General features: G+C 35.7%; 2 protein-coding genes across 13 annotated transcripts; one reads left to right on the top strand and one right to left on the bottom strand.

Moving 5' to 3' along the window:
- Positions 1-530: 530 nt before the first annotated feature.
- LOC145897765 (uncharacterized) lies at positions 531-7,059 on the top strand. 6 transcript variants are annotated; one of them, XM_082986197.1, is made up of 13 exons: positions 531-768; positions 1,465-1,785; positions 2,033-2,197; positions 2,546-2,740; positions 3,189-3,257; positions 3,571-3,639; positions 4,222-4,340; positions 4,557-4,633; positions 4,692-4,831; positions 5,304-5,465; positions 5,684-5,875; positions 6,051-6,129; positions 6,235-7,059. In XM_082986197.1, the coding sequence occupies exons 1-13, from the start codon at positions 711-713 to the stop codon at positions 6,242-6,244; spliced, it is 1,656 nt and encodes a 551-aa protein (XP_082842323.1). In that variant the 5' UTR covers positions 531-710; the 3' UTR covers positions 6,245-7,059. The 6 variants fall into 6 exon arrangements, with proteins under 6 accessions (XP_082842323.1, XP_082842321.1, XP_082842320.1 ...); XM_082986195.1 differs by having other exon boundaries at positions 2,546-2,779; positions 5,684-5,860; XM_082986194.1 differs by having other exon boundaries at positions 2,546-2,779.
- A 4,422-nt stretch (positions 7,060-11,481) lies between these two features.
- Positions 11,482-18,104, bottom strand: LOC145897616 (uncharacterized). Of its 7 annotated transcripts, XM_082985981.1 has the most exons (10): positions 17,984-18,085; positions 17,844-17,925; positions 16,235-16,555; positions 15,627-15,791; positions 15,344-15,424; positions 14,954-15,022; positions 14,571-14,639; positions 13,843-14,049; positions 13,592-13,666; positions 11,487-13,473 (listed from the first exon to the last, which is right to left on the bottom strand). In XM_082985981.1, exons 2-10 carry the CDS (start codon positions 17,899-17,901, stop codon positions 13,418-13,420), a joined length of 1,101 nt encoding a protein of 366 aa, XP_082842107.1. In that variant the 5' UTR covers positions 17,902-17,925; positions 17,984-18,085; the 3' UTR covers positions 11,487-13,417. The 7 variants fall into 7 exon arrangements, with proteins under 7 accessions (XP_082842113.1, XP_082842109.1, XP_082842111.1 ...); XM_082985983.1 differs by having other exon boundaries at positions 11,484-13,473; positions 17,805-18,104; XM_082985984.1 differs by lacking the exon at positions 15,344-15,424 and having other exon boundaries at positions 11,485-13,473; positions 17,844-18,104.
- Positions 18,105-26,818: the final 8,714 nt, after the last annotated feature.

Here is a 26,818-nt window from a genome sequence, read left to right as displayed (position 1 = left end):
TATAGTGCCCGTCTACTGTTTCCATGCGATCAAGACTTATTCGCCGCAGTAAAAATGCACACAACAGCCAAGTTGCTGCCAGGCGCGCTGGTTGCCGTTAAATCAAGACGTTTTTCTTTGCCCAATCGGAAATTTTCTTTTTTGGTGCTTGATAAATGTATTCTTCGACAGTTTCTGCTTTGCCTAACTAAACGCAACAGTTTTCCAAAAAAAGATTTCACCGCAACGCTACACGCGTTTTTTAAGTATCTTCTATCTAAACCAGTGCATTTTCAGCCAATCTTTATCTGCATCGTTGCGACGGAATCATGACATTGATACCGAAATAGGCTCAATATCCCGCTACCAATTTTTTTAGGTCGTGCTTTAATTTCCCCTCACTTGGTCCTACTTTGTTTGCAACATTTTGCCACATACCTTTATTCTTTTTAACGACGCAAGGTTGTGCTGTTGCACTGTTTGGTCATGGTATTTCCACACAATGACAGAGGTGCGCAGTCCGAACATATTGTCGTAGTTTTTAGCAAGGAAGCAGCTGCAAGGCAATTTTCAAGTAGTCTAGTGGATTTTCTTGTTGAATCAAATGCCAGTTAGCATTGTAGCCATAGAAAAACAAAGAAATATTTGGGTTAAATAATTTTTAGTCATTTGTAACTTTTGGTTTCGATTAAAACGCAACTTTTCAGGTTTAATTTGCCTTCAATGACATCATGAGATTTACGTTTTTTCTGGTTTGGAATCTGTTTACAGTTATTTATCATCCCACAGGTAACATGTAAAACTTTAAGTAGGCTGCACAAAACATAGGTTAGTTATTTGTTTGTTTACCATTATCTATAAACTAGTTTATACATACAGATGTAGTGAAAGAAATGTTGATTACAGCACTGTGGTTACAATTCCTACAATGAAATGAGGCATTCCAGGGACCACCTTTAGGACCTTTTTTTTCGTGCCAATGATTTAACTTGAGCCTCCTTATTCCACCTTTCATGCTCTTTTAAACAGCAAAGGCCACTTCCACACCCAAACCTGTCAGCTGCAGGGCCAAAATTCTTAAGTCTACAAAAAAAACTACTAAATTTGATTAAAATATAATTTTAAAGGAAAGAACTTAATGCATATGAACAACAAATGTAAAAAATAAAATGACATGGGCAACTATTAAACCATAAGGATCGGGTGAATGCCAGTTTATTTTTTATATTTATTTTTCAAATGCATTTATAAAATAAAAATTCTTGCTATCAGTTTTTACAATCAAACATGGTTGTTACTTTTGTTAATTTTGCACATTTCTGAAACTGATAAAAATAATTTTATTTCAATTAAATTTTTATCCAAAAACATGATTTGTTTTTGAAAAGATATTTGGGAAATATACAGATCATTGTATTCACATTTTTGTAAGATTATGAAAAGTTTATTATACTTTCCAACACCTTTATTATTTTGTTTTGCCAGATGCACAATTGATGATTAACATATCACTTGGACTTGATGACAATCACACTGTTTCAATAAACTTTTATCCAGATTTCTTTTTAACTTTACCCCATGATTATGTCACATGTGGTTGGCGAAAAAATTCAGAACCCATAAACAACTTTTATAATTTGGGATGCTTTGCAAGTTCCACACTTTCACCCAATAATATAACTTGTAATGAAAATGCTTCAACAATAGAAACTAACTTTTCTCCATCTGTAACCACTGCAAGGCATGACATTGATTTCATTTGTGATGGAACTCGAAGAGCCCCTACAAGACAACTCATTGGAATGTGTAAGTACTTTAAGTTGTTTTTCTACGTTAAACAGTAACAGATGAGGTGGAAAGAAATCCACAGGCACACAAAATGTGTATGTGACACACATGCTTTTTCCAAAAAAATGCCCTCAAAACAGGTTTCTGAAACATAATCAGTAAGTTTAGTATCCATGTTCTTCATTTGCTGCGCCAAATTACACTATATTTTATGCAACAACACTACATTTTGTGCTAATAAAACATTTTATTTTTTTTAACTCAGATTGCCAGAATGTTTCATTTGAGGGGGTAAAGCAAGATGTTCCACTGGGTATAGACTACTTGGGTGGCCACACTTTCACATGCATGATAGGATATGTAGGAGAAGCTCAATATGCTGAATGTCAATTTGATGCACAATGGAACTTAACATCTTTTTGCAGTCGAGGTAGGTTTATCGATTCGTTTAATTCTTTTCACTGAAAAAGACATTCTACAGTGTGTCATGTGCACAAACTACTAATGAAATACTTACATGTAATCAACAGATGTTTCATTATACAGTCATAAATATACATTGTGTATTTTGAAAAAAACACTATTTGTCCTATATACATCACATTTCATAGCAGCAATGTGGGTGACAGCAATGTTTGGCTTCTGTTGTAATATTGGTAATAAAGTAACAAGTTTCCTTTCTTAGGTGCAGTAGCCCATATACCACAATATTGTTTTGCTTTTTTAACTGGGGGAAAATGCCAATAATTATCAAAAAATAAAAACACCCAATTTACAGTTACAACAGCCCTACCACTTACTACTACAAATATGTACATGGGAACAACATTGGTAACCATTGATGCCACCTTCAAATCTATTTCCACCAACAGATTAGCTACTACTGGTACAAGCTTATTATTAAGTACAACAGATATGGCTGTTGGCACAAACACTATGATCAGTCCAAACACAGCTTCACCCACTACATTAGGTATCACATCAGCTGAGGTTGCTGTTATCTCGGCAACAGGTATTCTGTAAGCATTAACTGGCTGTGTAATGTACACAGAAAAGCTTTAAATACAAATGCTCTGACCCATAGTCATTCATCCCTACAATATAACACAAGCAATCTTTGACTCATCTTAAGTTTGAAACATGCTTTGCTATAGCCAAGTAATAATAATTTCCAAATCTGCATTTGCTCTGTCCAATGCTTTTACATGTTTTGTCATTTCTTGCATGTAAAGAAAAATTTGTGTTTTACTGTCGCAAACAAAAGCATGCAAAAATAAGTTCTTTAAACAATGAAAATTATCTTACTAAATAGGATGTGCCTGGTTTTTTTTTACTTTCAATGCATGGCAATGCTGCTTTTTTGTATATTGTGTTTATAAAATTATAAATGATCAAATGATCATTAGTGATTTTTGTTGTAGTGACAACGCCAAATCCAACGACTGCAAAAATAACTTCACCTCCAACCACTGACACAGCTACTACCAATGGTAAACAAAAGCATGCAACTATAGAATTAGTTGTTGTGAATAGTTCAAATAAAGTTGTTCTGTACTAACAGTGACATGGTTGCAAGGTTGTCTGAATTTCATAAAACCTTTCTACAGATGAAATGACAAAATTATTTATTTGACTGAAATACTAAATTCTGGTTAACAACACCACACTAAAGTTTGAGTCTTTATTCAAAATTTTTTGGGGAGAGCGCTTTGCAATCTTTAAACACTGAACTAATTACAAATGTGTTTATTGTTTTTCTTGTCATGTATTGGCCAAGTACATTTTAGCACCCTTTTGTTTCAGTGGACAATATGAATACAACTACCCCAAGTATAACAGCACAGTCAAACACCAGCACAACTTACTCATACGGTAGAAGCATGTCGGCATGGATTTTGTCATTTTTATATTCTTTGCATGGGAATATTTAACTCATTGTAGCTGGCGGTCAAAAATGCAAAATAATATTTTATTTCCAAAATGACAATTTTTTCAGTATTTTTTTATATATTGAACACAGTGATAACATGTCAGTGAATAATCTTGTATTGTCATCCTATAACAAGCATGTGCAACAATTGTAACTTATGCCAAATTATTTTTTGTTTGTTGAGAACAGGCTAAATTTTTGCAAAACAGTAGATTTGGCATTTTTGCATTGTACAAAAAATGGTGAGGATAGATAGGTTTTACATCAGATGTAGCGCTGAAAACCAGATTGATGCATGGTTTGCATGTACAAAAGCTGATGTAATCCTACATTCAAACAGTTATTTGCGGAGCTAAAAATTTGGTACAAACAATCCTGCATAAACAGCTGTACTTGATTTTATTCAAGTTTTTCTATATTTTCTTAATAATAACAAACAGGAAATGATTAAAAAAGTGTTGAATACCCTTAAAGTTTTTCACCTAAAACAATTGTAACCTTTTGTTTTGTTTTTTTACATGCAGCTCGTTTTCTAAATTTTTTTCCAAATACTCTATCAACACAGTCAGTCAATTCCACTGTAGAAGCATGTGCAACAGTTAACATCACTGGAAATTGTTTCTTTTCCTGGCTCTTCAATGGTGTAAGTTTCATAAAAAATAAACAATTGTTTTTGTTTTTGAAAGGTATACACTAGCTTTTTATATTTTTCGTTTAAAGTCTTGTCGTTTTATATATGTTCAAAATATGTGTAAAAGTTTTGGTGAGACATTTACATTCAAACATGATTTGTTGTTTAATTGTGTTTGTAATAACATTATACAATGCAAAAGTCCAAAACTAAATGCTGCCTTTTCAGACGCTTTTGTTGAATGTCGGTTATGATTATGCAACAGGCAGTGTTACTTGTACATCAACAATTACAACAAACTTCAGGTCAATAATAATTTGCATCCCAGTTGCTATTTGCCACGTTTTGCTTAAATATTTACAGCTGTCCATCCCTTGTAACAAATGGAGTTTTGACAACCAATGTAACCACTCCGGTGCTGAGTACAATTGGCCTTACATTCATAAACATAAGTGGTTCATGTGTATCTGATCCAGGTCCTTCTGTTGTAATTATTGTCAAATGTAAGTACCAAACTTGCAGATAGGGTTAGTAGTTAAGTACATTTTTCGTGTCCAAATAAGTGGTTTTACCGTTTTGTCTAAATGCAAAGCAACCTTATCAGTGACCACTCATTGTAAATAGATCAGTGTTTTCTGAATCGAAATACACAGTAAATTATCATTCAGGTATTGCACTGAATTAGTATATGTGGCAGCTCCAAACATTACCACATTGTAACCAAGTCACACCGGTTATTTGCAACCCAAAGAACTCTTAAAACATTTTAAATATATGCTGCTATAAATTATGTGCAAACGTTTCGAACACTACTACGACCATCATCAGTGCATTTTGAGAATGAGCTGCAACCTGGCTTTCTTGTTTGAATTATTAAGCTCCTTAAACTTAAAAGTTTTTGCACCTTAATATTGTTTTTTTTTAAATATGCTATCGTTAATTGTTTGCCAATAGGAACACAATTTTTTTTCTTAGATTGTGGGGATGAGGACCTTCCAGTGGGAGTACAACCACTTCAGATTAATTTTGGATACAATGCCGCACAAATTTTTGGTTGTATGTCAGGATATCATGGAACAGATCAAATTGGAATTTGCCAGAAAGATGCTTCATGGAACTTAAACACTTGTATTCCAAGTAAAAGTTACATTTCGGTGTAATTATAAATAAGAATTTACGATCGAGTTGTGGTGTTAATTATTTCCAATTCCTTTCATGTACTAACGTACTAACACACATTGGTGTAAAATTGGTATAATTTATATACTAATTAATGGAAAATAAATCTTGATATTATTGCATATCAGAAATATCTTATGCAATTAGAAATATCTACAGCTTTTTCAATGTTTTAGATCCCGATGGTAATCTTCACCCTGGAGGAGTTGCTGGTATTGTATTTGTTTGTGTGGCATTTATTGTCTTCATAATTATCCTAATTTGTGTTTGGAAAAAACATCCTGATGAATCTTGTACCTGGAAACTACGTGGAGTGTTTTGTTGCATTCTGTGCTGTTCTGATAGAGAGTGCTGTTCTGAAAGAAAAAGTACTAAAAACTTTTTTGCTTACCTGTTTTCAAACTTGCTTATTTCAAATACCAAACCTAATTTGGAAACTGAATCATTTGACTCCGATTTTCTGGCAAAGCTTTTCGACAAGTTTTGATTGTACATTTTTTGCTTATTCAAGTGTAATTAATGTGTGAAACTCCTATCATGCAGGGCAAAAAAACAACAGAAAAGTTTCACCAGAAAACAGTCAAAATGATAAAGATCACCAGTATGAAACATGCATGGATAGGTGGGAGCAGTTTATGTTCACTGCTTAAATTCCTAAATCACAATGAATTTTAAGCTGTATAAAATGAATGATATTCGTTTATAGTGTTTATTATATTTGATGCAGAAAAGAGTAAGGAGAAGAAGGAATCTGGACCTGAGTCCAACCCTTTGGAGGGCTAACTCATAGGGCAGATATGTTTTAAAATATTTGTGTATTTTTTGCTTATTATTGTTTGTAGGATACAAATGACTGTATTAAACCCATTTGGTATCGTCTTGTGATAAACAATGGTGTTTCTGTATTAAAACTAGTTTAAAAACTATATTCCATGCACTTCTATCTTTTTTGACCACTCCTCATATGCATCTACACATTTAAAAATGTGTTTTTATTATTTTGATCTGCTTTACTTCAAACTTGGTATCACAAGCACTTTAGTGCTTTTTATTGTAAATAGTGATTTATGGACTTTCATTTTTACACTGTTATTTGTACTCCTATGTAATAGGTTTTTGTATGTCATAATGTTTGCTTTTTATCTTCGACTTGTTTTTATGTCCACTGAAACATTCAATGATTCAAAAATCTTTATTCTATTGTTTAGTATTTTACTTTATGATGAGGTAACATATATGCAAATGACTGAAACCAAACATAGTTTTGCAATCCCCTTGTACATTTATATTGCAGAAAAAAAACAATATCAAGTTTGTTTGTGAAGCAATGTATAAATGAATGTGATTCTGTTAAATTGTTTTACATTTTAGTGTGGTGTTGGTTCGTTTGCTTACCATGATAGCGCAAGCTATAACGTGTTGTTGGCTTGGCATTGGCACGTAGGCTAACGCTTTGACATGACTTTGTTGAATTTTGTAATTGGAGCTTGCTATTGTGAATGTATGTGCAAATTAACGGACACGGTTGCAAATTAAACTTCCTGAGAAAACATTGATGTTTAATAGCATGGTGGCTAAAGTTGTTATTTTGCGTTGCTTCAGGACAATAGATCCATGTTTTGCTTTTGAACATATAATGATTGGGAAAAACAACATTGCATATGATGTATTTAGTACTAAAGGATTAAATAATAGTGCAAAAATCTGGATAAATTTATCGCGGATAAAACGTTGTACGTTTGCAAAGCAAAGGTTTGCTTCTAGATACGTCCAAATATATTTCAATGCTTCAGGATGCGCGTTTAGTAGACACCGACTGATACGCAGGTGTCCGCAGCCTCGTCATAGCCGCCAGCAGCCTCGTTTCCTTGCAAAAAATAACTCACAGGCACTGAGGCTTCAAGCGTAGCGGAAGTTGCTTGAACTAACGGCTAGGTGTTGTGCCGCGCTGGTATAAACACCTTTGTATTTCCATCTAAACTTGGAGCCACGCAAACTGGATCTGGCCCATAATCGCATTCACAGTTCATGTTTTAATTTTGTTTTGTGCCGATGTTTTTTGTAATGCTGAAATAACACTTCACTAGATGTTCTGTCAAGCCCAACAGTAAATTCCGTTTCCAATCAAGTAGACGATGTCGTCACGCTTAATGCTTCATCATGGCTTGTGGAGTTCGGTGTTCGTTTCGTATTTGTAGCTCAACAAAAACTGTAACGAATACAAAAAATGCCACAGCTACCAGTGGAATTGTCACTGTAGTGGTATGATTAGTGCATTTCCCGTTAGTTATCCAACTCTGCACCTATGAAGCTGTGCAGCTATTGACTGGAATTTTATTTGCAAAATATGAAAAAGCAAATAAAAATCTTTAAAAAAAAACAACAACAAAACACACTCTCGCTGATTAAACGCTGCAAATTGAAGATTCAAGTTTGAGTTGTCTTTAAATTTGCCTTGAAAGATTTTTTGATTGCACGTTTTAATCTTACCATCCATAACCAGCAAATCAATAACAAAAAGATAAATAAAGAAATAGGGGCCACTTTTGGGCTAATTAAAGGTTAATAATAGAGTCACACGACCATATTTGGATTTGGACATTCGATATGCTGTAGTTCAAATTGCAATTTCCAATAAAAATACTCAATGGAACATCCTAAATAAATATTGGCCTACAACATCGCTGGATAACAAAACCGTTAGTTATTTTGACGACGAATAAATTCCAATTTCAGTCGATGGATTGAATGTGATATCATAGACAAAACCCATAAACAGCTCAAGGCAACGGGAAAAGGATGTAAGATGTGTTCGCTATTGCATACTTCATATGCGTTTGTGTATGGGAATGCACATAAAATTTCAACATAAATCTCAGTAACAAATCATATTACTTTGCTAATCTGTAAAAGTATGTTTGTTCGTAACTTCATCCCGCAAAAAAAAACTATGGAATTGATGTGACGTTTTCTGGCAGTGTGCTTACATACTGTAGCCTATGCAATTTGGTTTGGGTCGAGTGGGTGAATGCAACCCACCGAAGCGCGGGTGTCTATAAATGCAACATGGCTGCAAAGAGCAACCCACGCTTCGCTGCACAAACATTACCTTGTCGGTCTGAGGTATTACGCAATGTGAAAATATAATACACTTGCCACTGTGGAAACTCGGTTTGCAAAACAATCGGCAATGCAATCCCCAAACATGTATACACTGCCTTGTCTAGTGCGTATAAAAAACAGCCAACATCGAATTAAAAAATGTCAACAAATCAACATCGAACTTTTGATTTGTCTGTGTGTATGGAGCTGAATCGGATAGACACTAATGCGGCAATGTTTCATGCATTTGTGGCGATGTCCATATATGTAAAATGTAGACTCTCGGGCGACGTCCAACGGCTAAAATACATTTAATCCGTCGTCTGTCTTGAATTGAGCATTGCGTAACTTTTACCACAGTTGACTTTACTTGCCATTATCAAAAAATAGCATTTACCCTCTTGTTTGGTTGTTATGCTACACAGCCCAAAACTACTCTTTTGTAGAATTATTTGGTATTTAGATAACCCAAATAATGTTGAATGTTTTGGAAACATAATATATATCCCGTGAACATATCTGAATGCCCCGTTTTTCATAGAAGTTATGGAAATATAAGTTAACACAACCTTCTACAAAACGAGTCACATACACTCCTGATGGTTTTATCGGTATCCATGGCATTTTAATTCTATTGTGTATCGTTCATCTACGTAATTGTCTTTTTTGCGCAAAATAAACATGATTTTTAATATGTACAGAATAGCCCATACAGTCCTGGAAAACTTCATGTAAACGTTTCGATTGTATGGGCTATTCTGTTCATATTAAAGATTTACAAAACCGTCAGTTATGTTCCTAAACATGATTTGATTTAATTGGTCTTTTCTTGTGTTTGTATTTCCGTATGTACATCAAAGTGTATTTTTTTCAATCAATCTTCCCTGAAACGTATGTTCATGTTTTCATGAGATTGGTTGTGTTTTCTTGGCCCAGACTTCGCCGAACACTTATATTGTGTCTGTTTAATACTCAGCGAGGAGAATATGCAACGATCTTATAATTATCAAGCTGAATTATAAATCCTGTTTTTCCCATGTAAACGGTTAAATGCTAGCTCATGTGCCAGCGTATACCTGTGTTGCAGTTGGTCATTCTAGTCTACTACTATCGCTTGACAAGTGCACGGCTTGCCTGCCTCGGTCCACCGCAAGAACCGGGGTAGGGGATAATTTGTGAAAAGACAATAATTTGTTAAGTGGTAATGTTCGCTTTTGCAGGTGCTGTGACTGGCATTCTTTTTTTTATCGGTTGCCACGTAAACTTCTTATGTGAAAAAGATTGAAGTTAATATTCCCTGCCTTGTTTCTTAATATTGGCACTTGGTAAGAACAAAATTGTATATACAAATTGGAAGAATGATTAGTTGGAAACCAGAAGAAAGGAGATTGCCAAATTCCAGCCCCAAGGCTCCTGCCTTTGAAGGTCAAGGACCCTAATCTCCAGAGTGAGGTTTTTCTAGGAACTCTATGCCTAACCCACACACACCCTATACTGAGGCATACGTTACAGTGTTGGAGTTTGTGTTGTTTTGTTTTTCAATGAAAACTCACCAGCATATATTTGGAGGCATGGAAACACTTTTCCACTATAATGGGTTCGATCGTTAGTGTTATTTGTGCATTATTTGACTCAATCTAACATGAGAATATGCATATTCCATGATTTTTGTGTAGGAAATTACCCGATTGGAATTTAATTTTGTGGGTATTAAAGTTTTTTAATATGGTACGGAAACTTATTGTCAAAAACACAATCGCATTTTCGCGTTATTTTTTTGTGGAAATTAACATTTGAAAAACTTCTCTGGATAACGGGACAATCGGATTTGTTCATGGGGCATATAATACGTTTCTGGTACATTCAATAGTATTTTGTCATTCAAATAACAAATAATTCAACAAAAGGCAAGTAAAGTTGCTATGCATTGCCCAATTAAAGACAGACGATGAAATAAATGTATTTGCGCCGTTAGACGTCGCCCGAGAAACCACATTTCGCATATTTGGACATCGCCACAACTACTTGAAACATTGCGGCATTGGTGTCTATCCTATCCAGCTTAGTATACTGTGATGGCACCGACAAATCAAAGATTCGACATTGATACCAATTTTATACGCAATTTTAGTCCGATTAAAGCATAGCTGAAAAACCTTTTCTATGCTGGAAATTTGTCAACAATATTTCAAATTTGCCTGCTTAATATTGCCAGTCATTCCACAGTGAAATGATCACGGCGTCGCAGGTTCAAGGCAGTGGAATTAATCACGGGACTTCAAACTGTTGACCGTTTTGCCGGAAATTTAAGGTGCCGCATCAATCATGCATATAAGTTACAAATTATGCAAATAACCCTCACGTCAGATTCACCACCGTAGAAGTGACTGCTGCATCATAACTTGTCCACAAGCAATAAACTCATAAACCAGTCCAGTGCTGGATTAAAGCTTTGCTGGCCCTCAACAAATTGTAACAAAAATGGCTTGAAAATAGACATGAATTGCGGCTGGCACATACATGGGTAAAAACCATGAGGAACACGGAAAATTTACGTCATAGAGTTGTTTAGATGGCTAAGCCCTATGGCAGGTGACTTATTTGCCTTATGTTTAACCCGGCACCGAACTAGTTGTTTAAAAACAGGTTCCTGCCAAATTCACAACTGCAAGAAATGAGACCTTTTAGTAGAAACTCAAAAAAAATAAGGGGGGGGGGGGGGGGGATCTAGTTGCATTCTTCATCTTTGAAAGGACAACATCGTTCCAGTTTTGTATTGGAAACACTGATCTTCGCGTTTCCAGCGTATTTGAAACGGTTACGCATCATTGCAACAAAACAAACAAAGCGTAGCGAAAACATTGAGCGTTGCGCCATTCTTGGCTTGGTGGGCTTTTCCAAAGATGTAACCAATACCCATTGTCGTGGTACCACAAATTTGAAAGGCGCAGTCGCGTTCAACAATGAACCGTGACCACACCACAACAATTCCAGGGGAAAACCTGTTTTTTGTTCCTATCCAGTATTGTCTGAATATGAAAGGGATTTTAAATAAGTTTCCAAACGAATACTACCGAAGTAAAGTTTCCCGCTGTTTAAAAAGGGTTGCTTTGTCCCAGTCAAAAATTTCCGATGCTTTCTGTATGTTAAGGTCTTGTGAATGTGTTGAAATTGTATGAGCCTTCCAATACACATACGCATATGAAATATATAACAGCGAACACGTCTTACGTATATTCTCCGTTACCTTGAGCTGTTTATGGGTTTTGTCTATGATATCACATTCAATCCATCGACTGAAATTGGAATCTATTCAAGTGGCGTCAAAATAACTAACGGTTTCGTTATCCAGCGATGGTATAGGCCAATATTTATTTAGGATGTTCCATTGAGTATTTTTATTGGAAATTGCATTTTGAACTACAGCATATCGAATGTCCAAATCCAAATATGGTCGTGTGACTCTATTATTAACCTTTCATTCGCCTAAAAGTGGCCCTTTGTTTATCTTTTTGTTATTGGTGTCCTGGTTATGGATGGTAAGATTAAAACGTGCGTAAATCTTTTTGTATTCGTTACATTTTTTGTTGAGCTACAAATACGAAACGAACACCGAACTCAACAGGCCATGATGAAGCATTAAGCGTGACGACATCGTCAACTTGATGGGGAACGGAATTTACTGTTGGGCTTGACAAAACACCCAGTGAACAAAATCTTATAAAAACATGAACTGTGAATGCGATTATGGGTCAGATCCAGTTTGCGTGGCTCCAAGCTTAGATGGAAATACAAAGGTGTTTGTACCAGCGCGGCACAACACCTAGCCGTTAGTTCAAGCAACTTCCGCTACGCTTGAAGCCTCAGTGTCCGTGAGTTATTTTTTTGCTAGGAAGCGAGGCTGCTGGCGGCTATGACGAGGCTGCGGACACCTGCGTATCAGTCGGTGTCTACTAAACGCGCATCCTGAAGCATTGAAATATATTTGGACGTATGTGGAAGCAAACCTTTGCTTTGCATACGCGCAACGTTTTATCCGCGATAAATTTATCCAGATTTAATCGTGCGCTAAATACATCATATGCGACGTGGTTTTCCCCAAATCATTATATGTTACTTGCATTTACAAACACGAAAGCAAGCTCCTACTACAAAATTCAACGGCAATATGAGATTTTGGCGCTTAGTTTAGTCACAGGAAACCCTTTTTGAATGATTACTATCGCGTAGAACTGAAAAGTATCGCACAAAGGACGGCTAACTGCCAGGTCTCGCGTAGACGCCTTCAAACACAACCGTCAAGTCATGTCGAAAGCGTTACCCTACGTGCCAAGCCAACAACACGTTATAACTTGCGCTATCATGGTAAGCAAACGAACCAACACCACACTAAAATGTAAAACAATTTAACAGAATCACATTCATTTATACATTGCTTCACAAACAAACTTGATATTGTTTTTTTTCTGCAATATAAATGTGCAACGAGATTGCAAAACTATGTTTGGTTTCAGTCATTTGCATATATGTTACCTCATCATAAAGTAAAATACTAAACAATAGAATAAAGATTTTTGAATCATTAAATGTTTCAGTGGACATAAAAAGAGTCGAAGATAAAAAGCAAACATTATGACATACAAAAACCTATTACATAGGAGTAAAACAAATAACAGTGTAAAAATGAAAGTCCACAAATCACTATTTACAATAAAAAGCACTAAAGTGGGTTTAATACAGTCATTTGTATCCTACAAACAATAATAAGCAAAAAACACAAATATTTTAAAACATATCTGCCCTATGAGTTAGCCCTCCAAAGGTTTGGACTCAGGTCCAGATTCCTTCTTCTCCTTACTCTTTTCTGCATCAAAAACATCAAATATAATACACACTATAAACGAATATCATTCATTTTATACAGCTTAAAATTCATTGTGATTTAGAAATTTAAGCAGTGAACATAAACTGCTCCCACCTACCCATGCATGTTTCATGCTGGTGATCTTCATCATTTTGACTGTTTTCTGGTGAAACGTTTCTGTTGTTTTTTTGCCCTGCATGATAGGAGTTTCACACAATAATTACACTTGAATAAGTAAAAAATGTACATTCAAAACTTGTCGAAAAGCTTTGCCAGAAAATCGGAGTCAAATGATTCAGTTTCCAAATTAGGTTTGTTATTTGAAATAAGCAAGTTTTGAAAACAGGTAAACAAAAAAGTTTTTAGTACTTTTTCTTCCAGAACAGCACAGAATGCAGCAGCACTCTCTATCAGAACAGCACAGAATGCAACAAAACACTCCACGTAGTTTCCAGGTACAAGATTCATCAGGATGTTTTATCCAAACACAAATTAGGATAATTATGAAGACAATAAATGCCACACAAACAAATACAATACCAGCAACTCCTCCAGGATGAAAATTACCACCAGGGTCTAAAAACAAAAATCAACATACATCATTTCATTTCTTCATGAACATTGAAAGCAGTAGATATTTCTTATTTGCATATTATTATCAAGATTATACCAATTTTTACAGCATTGTGTTCTACTAGATATAACTATGGTTGAAAAAATTATTAAAAGGTGCTAAAAACACTTATATTTACTTTTTTAAAGTCTTATATAGAAAGGCTCATACACATTTGGTACGAGTGGAAATTAAAGCTGTAAATAAAAACAGGAATGTCGGTAAAGTAATTCGCTTTGTAAGAAATCTGTCGTCAAGTGCATTAGATTGTCATGCTTACGTTTGCCATTGTTACCAAACACGAGACAAGGACAAAAAAATCATTTCCAGTATATTGTCGCAATAGTCTGTGGTTTCTCAGTGCCGAAATAGCATGTAGTTTTTTAACTATTTTTTTGCGCTGCACAACGAAACTAATCTTAGAGTCAAATATTCTTATGCAAAGAATAAAAAAATGACAAAATCCATGCCAACATGCTTCTACCGTATGAGTAAGTTGTGCTGGTGTTTGATTGTGCTGTTATACTTGGGGTAGTTGTATTCATATTGACCACTGAAACAAAAGGGTGCTAAAATGTACTTGGCCAATACATGACAGGAAAAACAATAAACACATTTGTAATTAGTTCAGTGTTTAAAGATTGCAAACTGCTCTCCCCAAAAATTTTTGAATAAAGACTCAAACTTAAGCGTGGCGTTGTTAACCACAATTTAGTGTTTCCGTTGACTAAATAGTTTTGTCATTTAATCTATAGAAAGGTTTTATGAAATTCAGACAACCTTGCAACCATGTCACTGTTAGTACAGAACAAAATCAATTTTAACTATTCACAACAACTAATTCTATAGTTGCATGCTTTTGTTTACCATTGGTAGTAGCTGTGTCAGTGGTTGGAAGTGAAGTTATTTTTGCAGTGGTTGGATTTGGCGTTGTCACTACAACAAAAATTATCAATGATCAAATTATAAACACAATGTACAAAAGCTAAGCAGCATTGCCATGCATTGAAAGTAAAAAAAAACAAAAAAAACAGGCACACTCTATTTAGTAAGATAATTATAAGAAATTATTTTTCATGCTTTTTTGTACAATAGTTAAATGCAAATTTTTCTTTATGTAGAATGTAAAGGACAAAACATGCAAAAGCATTGGACAGAACAAATACAAAGATATTTGAAAAAATTAATCCTTTGGCCATAACATAGCATGTTTTAAACATAAGATGGGTTTTGTTGCACTTAATAATAAGTTTGTACCGTTATTTATAGCAACAGTTGTGGCTATTCTGTTGGTGGAAATAGATGTGAAGGTGGCATCATTGGTTACCAATGTTGTTTCTATGTACATATTTGTAGTAATTTACTTTAAGAAGTGTGATGCATATAGGATAGATAGTGGTTTAAAAATACATGTGTCCTATTTCCAACTGTATAAAATCTGTTGATGAAACATAAGGATGTTAATTGTGGTCTATGTGCACATGACACACTGTGGAATGTCTTCTTCAATGAAATCAATTGAATGAACAGATAAACGTACCTCGACTGCAAAAAGATGTTAAGTTCCATTGTGCATTAAATTGACATTCAGCATATTGAGCTTCTCCTACATATCCTATCATGCATGTGAAAGTGTGGCCACCCAAGTAGCCTATACCCGGTGGAACATCTTGCTTTACCCCCTCAAATGAAACATTCTGGCAATCTGAGTTAAAAACGTAAAATGCACAAAATGTAATGTCGTTGCATACAATCTAATTTTTTACACTGCCAACTTAATTTCAAATTGTTTTGCCCAAAATCTGCATTAAAAATGCAGTATATACATTGTTTTCAGCTCAAAAGTGGTACTGTGCTTTCCAAACTCATGACTGTTTGGCATTATCCTATACTGATGATCGTTTACTCTTGGAAAGAAATTCTACATTTTATGTTAATTGCCATAGAAGTTAATGTTGTATTCTTATGTCTCATAAAACAGCACTTAGGAATAATATTTTATGATATACTACCAGTTGAAGAAAGGCAATCTGGTGGGTAATTTTTTGGCATAAGTACGTGAGCAACAAAAACATTTTGTGTGCCCATGTTTTTCTGCTTAATAAATATGTTACTGTTTAGCATAGAAAAACAACTTAAAGTGCTTACACATTCCAATGAGTTGTCTTGTAGGGGCTCTTCGAGTTCCATCACAAATGAAATCAATGTCATGCCTTGTAGTGGTTACAGATGGAGAAAAGTTAGTTTCTATTGTTGAAGCATTTTCATTACAAGTTATATTATTGGGTGAAAGTGTGGAACTTGCAAAGCATCCCAAATTATAAAAGTTGTTTATGGGTTCTGAATTTTTTCGCCAACCACATGTGACATAATCATGGGGTAAAGTTAAAAAGAAATCTGGATGAAAGTTTATTGAAACAGTGTGATTGTCATCAAGTCCATGTGATATGTTAATCATCAATTGTGCATCTGGCAAAACAAAATATAATGGAGTTGGAAAGTAATATAAACTTTTCATAATCTTACGAAAATGTGAATACAATATATTTCCCAAATATCTTTTCAAAAACAAATTATGTTTTTCACGCCAATCCTTAAGGTTTAATAGTTGCCCATGTCATTTTATTTTTAAATTTGTTGTTCATATGCATTAAGTTCTTTCCTTAAAACTATATTTTTAATCAAATTTTCCAAGTAGTTGTTTTGTTCATAGACTTAAGAATTTCAGCCCTGTAGCTGACAGGTTTGGGTGTGGAAGTATCTTTTAATGTTTGGAAGAGCATGAAGTTTTGCAATTAACTGCAAGGTTATTTGACTGTGACCATGGGCATATCTATGGGAGGGGGGGGGGGGGGTCCGACGGGTCTGGACACCCACCTTTGTGTGAAATATTTTCGTTTGTTTTCTCAGCTAAACAAATGCCACTGTTTTTTTTGTTAAAATCCTCGTGAAAACCAGAAATAAATGTTCTTCAAAGTGACCTAAAAACCGCGCTTTGTGCTTGCATTCGCCATTGCTACCAAACATGTTGCATTGTTACGAAACAAGTGTCATTTATTCATTAGTGTAAGGACGAAACGTCTTTTTTTATCGGTCACCTTGTTTTAATGGCAAGCGGTTTATTTGCGTGAAAGACAATTAGTTTAGTTGTTAAACACGTTGCCAATATTACGCATGTTGAAAACAACTGTTAGCGCTCGCATAGGTACAAAGATGAATACAAGGCTACTGCTTATTTGTATGCTTTCTTCATAACGTAGCGCACATTTGATCCCTTTTGGTTACAAATATATTCGAACCTTTCTTTGAAAGTTGTAATAATGAAACTACGGCACAAGCACTACCGCAAAAACTCGCATCGAGTGTTTCATTGTGGTTCGTATTTTTTCGATTCCTGACCACAATTTACCTGAGTTTACGCCATAAAATCGGGAAATTCACACAAAAAATTTGACACCCCCCTTTAAAATACCCTGGATACGCCTATGACTGTAACCATTTACTAACCACACCAATTTCGATTAATGTCCCAAATAGTGTTACGTGGAATAAGGAGGCGTAAATCATTGACACGAAAAAAGTGTTTTTTAAGGCGGTCCCTGGAATGCCTCATTTCATTGTAAGAATTGTAACCACAATGTTTTAATAAACATTTCTTTCACTACATCTGTATGTATAAACTAGTTTCTAGATGATGGTAAACAAACAAATAACTAACCTATGTTTTGTGCAGCCTACTTAAAGTTTTACATGTTACCTGTGGGATGATAAATAACTGTAAACAGATTCCAAACCAGAAAAAACGTAAATCTCATGATATCATTGAAGGAAAATCAAACCTGAAAAGTTGCGTTTTAATCGAAACCAAAAGTTACAAATGACTAAAAATTATTTAACCCAAATATTTCTTTGTTTTTCTATGGCTACAATGCTAACTGGCATTTGATTCAACAAGAAAATCCACTAGACTACTTGAAAATTGCCTTACAGCTACTTCCTGGCTAAAAACTACGACAATATGTTCGGACTGAGCACCTCTATCTTAATGTGCAGATACCTTGTCCAAACAGTGCAACAGCACAACCAGGGCGTCGATTTTTTTCTGCGTGTCGAACATCTTGAGAAAAATTGTCGTGCGTGTCGAATAGTAAAAATGTCGTATCTGGTAACTAATGCATGAGAACGGCCAGGCTTATTTCGATAACAGGATTCTTGTACTTGCATAAGTTTAGAATACACGTTGAAATAACGACAAAACAATTGAAAACCTTGCATGTTGTAGAGGCTGCCATGTCTCTTTTAAGGGCCGATTAAACGAAAAATGGTACTTGTTTCGTAACAATGCTCCATGTTTGGTAACAATGGTTAGTTTTGGTTTTAACGAGCTTATTCGCTGAACGTTAATGCAAGTGCTGGCCGTTTTTTGCATGGATTTTGTCCAAAAATTTATTGCGGTTGCGTTTATTTAGGCATCTAAAAAGACATATTTATTTTGGGTGGGGATCCCAAGCGATGATGCCATGGAGTTTTCAACACTCGTAACCGTTCAGTTAAAAGCTGTTGTTTGATAGAGACTAGTAATACAAATTTATCCCCAAAAATTGTTTGCGTTCTGAAATTAAACGACTTAAACGACTGGCACCAATGTAGAAGATAATGAAGAATTGTAATTTATTGCTTTTAATTGTTTAACCACATTCGTTCATAACGCACGTCACTCTTTAAGTCACGATACTCGTGCGTTGTTAATCTGATAAGCCCGCTCTCGCACCTAAGAGAAATTAATCTTGGTCAGCTTCGCAAACCGGAATTTCCGCTGACCAAAGCCTCACGATTCTTTGTTATCTACGTTTGTTTTATGACATTTTTACTCGGTCAACACGTGGTACTGTATACCGGTAACTTAAAAGCACAAGTAGAGCCAAGGGAGGGGTGATTAAAGCACGGCAAGATCAAAAATTCTGTATTTTTTTTGTCCATTGGTATTTTCCATGGGTTCCGACATCGCGTCATCGATGGGTGTAACGTCACAATGCTGCAGGTAAAGTTATTTACTAAAATGTGTGTAATGCTGCGATAAATCATTTTGTGGTGAAAATTTTACGTTTAGGCTGTAAGGTTTGAACCTCACCAGCAAACCGTTGTATCCAAATAAACAGTTTATTATCGGGCTGTGGGAATAAATCCCAAGCCGGCGAATAGCTTGTAGAGTCTCAGTAATAATAGCAGTGTAACAGTAATACGATGAAACAAGTAGAATCGAATGGAATCAAATAGAATGAATTTACCGGTCTAAACTGGGCTTTAAAGCTCTCCATACTGAGAGCTGATTGGTCAATAATGTCACGTGATATCTTGAAGCGCTTGAAGTAATATAATACAAGAACATATGTGTGATATGACATAGGAGAACATTTTATGTGGCAAACAGGATGTTGAATGAATCACTTTACTCGAGAATGTTTGATGGCTAAATCATTTGGGTCACATTATGGGATTATGCAATACTTGTACAAAGCTGCGCGCAAAACATAACGCAATACAAGTACTGGTTTCTGTGACGTATGTTACAAGGCAAAGCAGAATTGACGAAGAATTCAAGTACCAAAACAAAAAAATACGCCAAGGCGAAGAAAAACATCTTTAATTATCGGCAAAGGAATAAAAGAACATTTCAGTCTTTTATTTTATATGCTGCGATTTTCCCCACTAACAAGACAATAAAAGCGCACATCAATACAATGCAGCTGTTAGACGCTCATTGCGGTTAACTCCAGATGATTTTCTTCTCCTAAACATTTTCAACTAAACTTTATTTTTGGTGCTTGGTATTTTTATACTTTGACAATTTCTGCCTTGCCTAAACGTAAAATTTTCCCCCAAAATGATTTGCAACAGCACGACACGCGTGTTTTTGGAGAACTCTTATCTAAACCAATGCATTTTCCGCCGAACATTACCTGGAAGATTGGGACGTCAGACCCAGTAATGACGCGAAGTCGGAACCTTGAATAGAAGTTTTGCTCACAAAACTCTGTCCTGCGTAAAGGGATGCTGGTTAGGCGATATGAGCGTGCTTTGGAGAGTTACGCGGATTTTAAGTAGAGCAGTTTATCGGCGGTGGACGATATTGAAACTCTGATTGAAAAAATGAGGCAGTTGTCTGTAAAACGGATCATAAGAAATTTCTTCATATGTGATTTCATTTTAGTCTCCCACTTTTCGACATATACACACGGCTAAAAATTATTTGCAAAGCAAATACCTTAGCTGCACCCTGACGTCCCTGCAAAAGTTGGTGACCCCGACGTGATGCACCCCAACCAAATGTTAAAAAACTTTTGCAGAAAACAGCGCTACATACTGGACACGATATCGTTACCGGTCTGTCATTATATGCACGTATATGAATGATCTGAGCTTGAGTGTTTGTTAACTGGCTTTGCTGTAAGTTCTCATTCATCCAGCTGACATCTCATCGGTTCTATAAGTATGCGATTGTGCAATAGACCAATAATGATGTTTGGCGCATTAGTTTATTTGAATATTGTGTTCTTGTCAAGCACAGTTACCAAGATTTGTGTGGGTAAGTTTATGTTTTTCATCGAAATTCTTTGATCGCTTTGCTTCTTTTGTGATTTTATTTTGGAAATGTAACGGTTAGTGATATGGTATGGCAGCTAGATTAGAAAAATTTTACAATTAAAGCCAGGGATGGTGATTTGTCATATGTTGATTGTTAGAGCTACGCCTACAGTGCACAAAATCACTGCAAAAAAACTTTAGTATTTACTGAAAATGTGGAAAAACATGAAAAACTTTATTTTGTATTACTGTTGTATGTTCGATGCAAAAAATGTGACAAAGTTTTTAACCTGACCCATCGAAATGTTTGAGCATGTTTTAAGTTATTGACTTGGATTCTACTATTTTTTCCATGTATTATCTTTTTTGTTTTGTTGATGTTACTTGTCACTTCACAAAATACTAAAGCACATGAGTGTAGAATTTTTTGAGTAGAATAGCTCAGTTGTTTTTAATGGCACTTAAAAAAAGTGAAGTTTCAAAACAGCTATAATCATATTATAAACTCATAAAACACAATTTTCTATAAGGTTGTACATTTGGGGTTCACAAATCATAATTTTGTGGAGTAACAGCATATACATACTAACCATTTGCAAAGATATTGTGCTTTCATTCAACAACATGAATTGGCTACAAACATGTAAATATTATTTGTACATAAAAGTTATGTTAAAGGTGACAGTGCACCCCAAACACCAAATATTACTATACTTCCACAACCCAAGCAAGCAAAGGGGTCAAATATAAATTTTACTGCTACTGTTAATGTTTCAAACCTACAGACAAATACAGCCTTGTCTTTATTTTTGGATTTTCGTAAAAGGAAGCATGTAAGTATCTTTGTAATTTGTGATTAATATTTTGGACATCTTCATCTAAAAGAAAGTAACTTCTAAACTTCGAAATATATTCATTATATGATCTAACATGAAGGTAATTTGACATTAATTATGTACAGTCATTTTCTCCTTTTGAAATACATTTGTTGTTATTTCTGTGCCCAAAAATGCAAAATGTGTGCATGCACTGGACTTGCTTAAACTTTTTTATTTGTTAGTTGGTTTGGAATCATGGTCAAAATGAGAAGGGATGCTCTGATTTATTTAGTATGTCAAGGTAACATCTTTGATTTGAATACTCATGTTTTGTGAAATTTGGTAAATATATGATGTAATGTTATTTGTTGGTTTTAAGTAAATGAAGTCTTTGGGTTTTTCAATTTGGCCTTTTAATTATTTTTGTCTCACACATTTAGTTGTTAGATGGCAGTCAATTTGGTATATACTTAACTTTTAGAATGTAGGACTTTCGAATAATAATTGAATTTGTTTTACAGGTTAACCTGTAGATCTGTATTGCGGAATAACAGCCAAGTATTTGTTGCTATAACTCTTTACGAAGTACATTCAAACCACTGTTTTTTATTTTTAAAAAAAGATGGTAATGTGTTGGAAACTTGCTTAAACGTTACAGGTAATCTGCAAAATAATATATACAACCCCACCTCGTTAATTTGGTTGTATCTTTAAATGTCAGTGAACTAAAGTATTCAGGTTATCAAAATTAAAAAAAGGCCAATTCTTTAGTACATATCAGAAAAAATATTTAGTACAAACATTGAAGAAATATCAAAACCACATGTTGTCATGTAATAATTGCTTCTGCTACAATTTGTGTACGTAGTCAACAGTTGTTGGTACAAATAGATGCTTTTTATTACCTCTGTTTAAAAGTTGTTGTGTTGGAAGTCAGACATTGAGGTTTCTTGAGTAAAGGGATGAAAGGTATGGGAAGAAACCAGTTTTTAGAAGTGAGCAATTTGTCAGTTTGTTTGGGTTTACATCAACAAGGTCGGAAATCATACAATTTATATGGAAACGTACTTTGTTATCAATTTTTGCTAATAAACAACATTTCGTTGTTAAATAAGTTCACAGGCTTCAAAGCCCAGGCATGTCAGAGTGAGAAAAAATCAAGCTCCCAGTGAATTTTGAACTCATGGCGCTGGTGCTAACTAGCCTCAACGTTCTACCAACTGAGCTTTGGGAGCTCAGTGGTTTCACATCCTAGTACCATCAAATAACAAATCTATCACAGTAGAAATAGTTGTAACAAGCAGTGGCTTGTGTGCTATATTTTCAATTTTACAGTATCGTTTTTTTATGTTTTTATTAGTGAATGTGTGTGGTGGGATGCTGTTTGAGAATCCATGATTTGGGGCGGTGTTTTCTTACCTTTTTTTATCATGGACTAGGTTCATGATTTAATAAAACTTGTGACCCCCTTATTTGTCTCTTTAAAAACTTTATTTTGAAAATTTATTGTAATGTAAACTCTGTAAGAATGTGGCCAACTTTAATATTAGTAGTATTCTTAACAAAATTAGTCTTATAATTGCCAAAATCATCTTCTGTTCCTTCACTGCTATTGGTTAGAAAAAGGGTTCTTAAAACGCAGTCCGCAACAACTGTGCAGGGGTCCGTAAACATATATAAAAAGTAACCAAGTGGTACAAGCAGTAATGTCTGCAGTGATCATAACTGGAGTGGTTTCGTAAACTTTACAATACGTACATTGTACAATTACTTCACAATGGTTCACTATCTTTGTAATCTTACCATTTCAAAGTTGTTTAGAATTGTTTCTTATACTACGCGTTTATGATGGAAGAATTCACACTTATCGAAGGTGAAGTTCTAATGAGGTTACGGTTGCATTTGCTGTTTGCTGGTTATTTGTGGTTGAACCAAACTAAATTGAGTGCCGAGTTGTTGAGCTTTGCACTAAGTAGATCATGGATAAATTTCTGAAACGCAATAGCCAGTCGATAATTCGATTAATTTGGAAAACTCACATTAGATCGAACATTGATCAGTTTCAATCAATCAAACGTTGCGAATTAATATCCATCGCTTGCACAAATGGCCAAAATGTTATAACCTTTTTCCACCACCTGCATTTGTGAAAAGGCATTTTTTGCTCATACTTGCATGGAAACTAAATACAGGTCCAGACTATCTGTGGACTCGGACTAAGGTGTTTGCCTGTCGCAAATAGCTTTGAGAAGCTATCAAAATATAAAAAAGCAATCCCATTCTTCCCATTATTGTCGTTAGTTTAATAAAAATGATTTGTTACTGTTGATATTGTTTTGTAGTATTTTCAATGCTGATTACGTGGAAAATATGATGTGACATAATATTGGGGGTCAGAGATAAAACAGGTTCACAAAATTTGGTCTGTAGCCAAAAACGTTTGAAAAACCTTGGATTAGGATATAGAATACAAACAAATTGTTTTTTAGACTGCTCCTTAAATGCAAATGGAAAACATCTACCTGAAGTTGTTGGAAAAAATGCTTCTTTTGGAGCAAAAAAACAATTTAAATGCCCAGCAGGACAGGAGTTGTTTTACAGCATCGCAACTCCTGGTATCAGGGATACAATTTGCCAAAATGATGCAACATGGTTTGGAGCAGACGGCTTGGAATGTTGGTCAGGTGACATAGATAGTAATTTATTACAACATAAATGTTTTTATAAACCTGTAACTCGGTTTAACTTGATAAAAATGGTTTAGAATATACTCAATCTTGGTTAGAAAGCATCAATATTTCATCAGATAGAGCTTATTGTTATGAGATAACTGTTTACCTTAATAAAACTAGACAGTTGAACTTGTTCAGATGTGCAACTAATAACATAATTCAAGTCCATGATGACATTAAGTTGCTTGTGCTTGAGCACTTTACTAATTGGTTTTAGGAAATCTGGCTTGGAAACGCAAAAATCATATCGACAGCAATAAATAAGCAAGTGTTGATATGTTGTTATGATAGACAAATATTTTGTTTCCATGAGCATTTCCTAATAATACTTTTGCACCAGGCGAAATGACCTTCCATAGCAATAATTTCTAAATAGAAAACCAACTCCTTTTTTGAAATGCTTTGTTTGCAAGTATAATTAATGAATTTATGTTGTGTAGTTTTGGCCATTCAAAACATCCCCATGGTGTTTTTTGTTGTTGCAGCACCAAATGTATCACTTCTAAGCAACTTACCAGGTCAAGCTGGAACTAATTTGGTTGTCAACTGTTCCTATGAAGAACCTGTTGTGTAATTACATCATTATGTGTCCTAAAGTTGACCCAACAAAACGGCGCTTTAGATTCGCCGTGTAATCAGCGTGTCTGGCAATGCGACTCACGCCTGTGGATGTACTGCGCACCTCAGTGGCTAATAATTGCGTTCCTGGCGTTATTTGCGTGTTGGCTTTGCCTATAAAACCTGCGCACCGTTTTGTATCAATACACTTGAACTGTTTGTGACTGAAGAATACAACAGTTATTTGGCGACGAGGATGGGATTTCTGGTCATGGAGAAGCTTGTGGAGATGATGCAACGTCAACTTAAAGCCCAAGAGCGTCAACGTGAAGTTCAAGAACGTCAACTTGAAGAACAAGAACGTCGACACCAAGAACAAATGGAGGCGATGATAGCAATTCTGGGGAAGCCTCGCTCGAGTGAAGGATCGACGGAAGGAACGGCATCAACGGTAACTCACCTAAATACGCCAAATTTTTTGCCTTTTGATTCGACTTCAGAGCTGTGGGTTGACTACTGGTCCCGGTTTTGCACGTTTGCCAAAGCTCATTTGGTACCTGACGATCGACTGGCAAAGGTATTTTTGACGAATCAATCTTCAACGGTGTACAAGATGCTTTTCAATTTGGCTGCACAGGAATCGCCACCAAGAGACATCAATGAGCTCACGTTAGAAGAAATCGTCCAACATATGAAGTTTCAGTTTGACCCCAAACGTTTCATAGTCCGCGAAAGGTTCAAGTTTTGGACTGACATGAAGCGCAAGCCGGGAGAAACATTCAAGAGCTCGCTGTTCGCATTCGACAAAGCGCAGCAACTTGCGACTTTGCATCCATCACAGATCCATTGGATGAAGCTTTACGCACTCGTTTTATCTGTTCAATTGAAAACGAGGCGGTTTTAAAAGCTCTGTTTAGGACAAAGGATGACGAATTGAGTTTTGCTCGTGCGATTGACATTGCGGTTGAAACCGAAGATGCTGCCAAAGTGGCTAAAGAAACTGTTTACGGGACGCAGCCATCGACTTCGGTGTTCAAGGTACGTGCTACAGCTAAGCCGTGGGAGAAACGTAAATTGGATTCGAGGACGGTGCAATTACCTGAAGGGAGGAAATGTTATCGATGTGGCAAGACTTCGCGTCAGGCTTCCGAATGTCGTTTCAAGAATGCAACCTGTCATTTTTGTCACCTAACTGGACACTTGGAATCCGTTTGCCGCAAAAAGATTCGACAGCGCTCGTCCCATGGCGTTAAAAGAATTGAGAAACTGAATTGCATTTCCAGTATTGAAGCAGCCAATGCATGGATACTACCCGAGAAGCCATGGAGTCGAATTCATGTCGACCATGCCATAAATTTTATGGGTTACAACTGGTTGGTTGTAATTGATGCTTATACGAAGTATCCATGCATTCACCGTACTCAAGCAATCACCGCTAAAGCAATTAACAATGGATCTTCTCGACCAAGATTTCGCGCATTTCGGATATCCACACTCAATAGTGTCCGACAATGCACCATCGTTTACATCGGAGGAGTTCCGAAACTACTGCAGAGAAAGGGGGATTGTTCACCTTACAGGCGCACCTTATCATCCTGCGACCAATGGGGCAGCGGAGCGCTTGGTGCAAACTTTCAAGAAGGCATTACGAAAGTCTTCTGAGCCGCCCATGAACGCATTGAGAACTTTTCTCATGCAATACCGCCGTATACCAAACAGTAGCGGATACTCCCCAAGTGAACTTTTAAACGGAAGGCAAATACGAACAAAGATTGACACCATGATGCCTTCTCCAGTACATGATGTCCAGAAAAAGCAGTTGCAAGGAGTTAAACACGGTGTTTCCACTACACGCGTTAACAGGACATACAACGTCGGTGATCCTTGCTATGCACTGTATTACGGACCACGGCATGACAAAGACCCACGATGGGTTCCCGCACTGGTCATCAAACGTTGCGGAAGTCGAAGTGTTCGGGTTAAAGTTATTCCCCGAGGTCCGATATGGAGACGACATATTGACCAACTTCGACCCAGAT

The sequence above is a fragment of the Ascidia mentula genome, chromosome 4 (assembly GCF_947561715.1).
Source record: "Ascidia mentula chromosome 4, kaAscMent1.1, whole genome shotgun sequence".
NCBI classification, from domain to species: Eukaryota; Metazoa; Chordata; class Ascidiacea; order Phlebobranchia; family Ascidiidae; genus Ascidia; species Ascidia mentula.
This window is presented reverse-complemented; position numbering and strand designations above follow the sequence as displayed.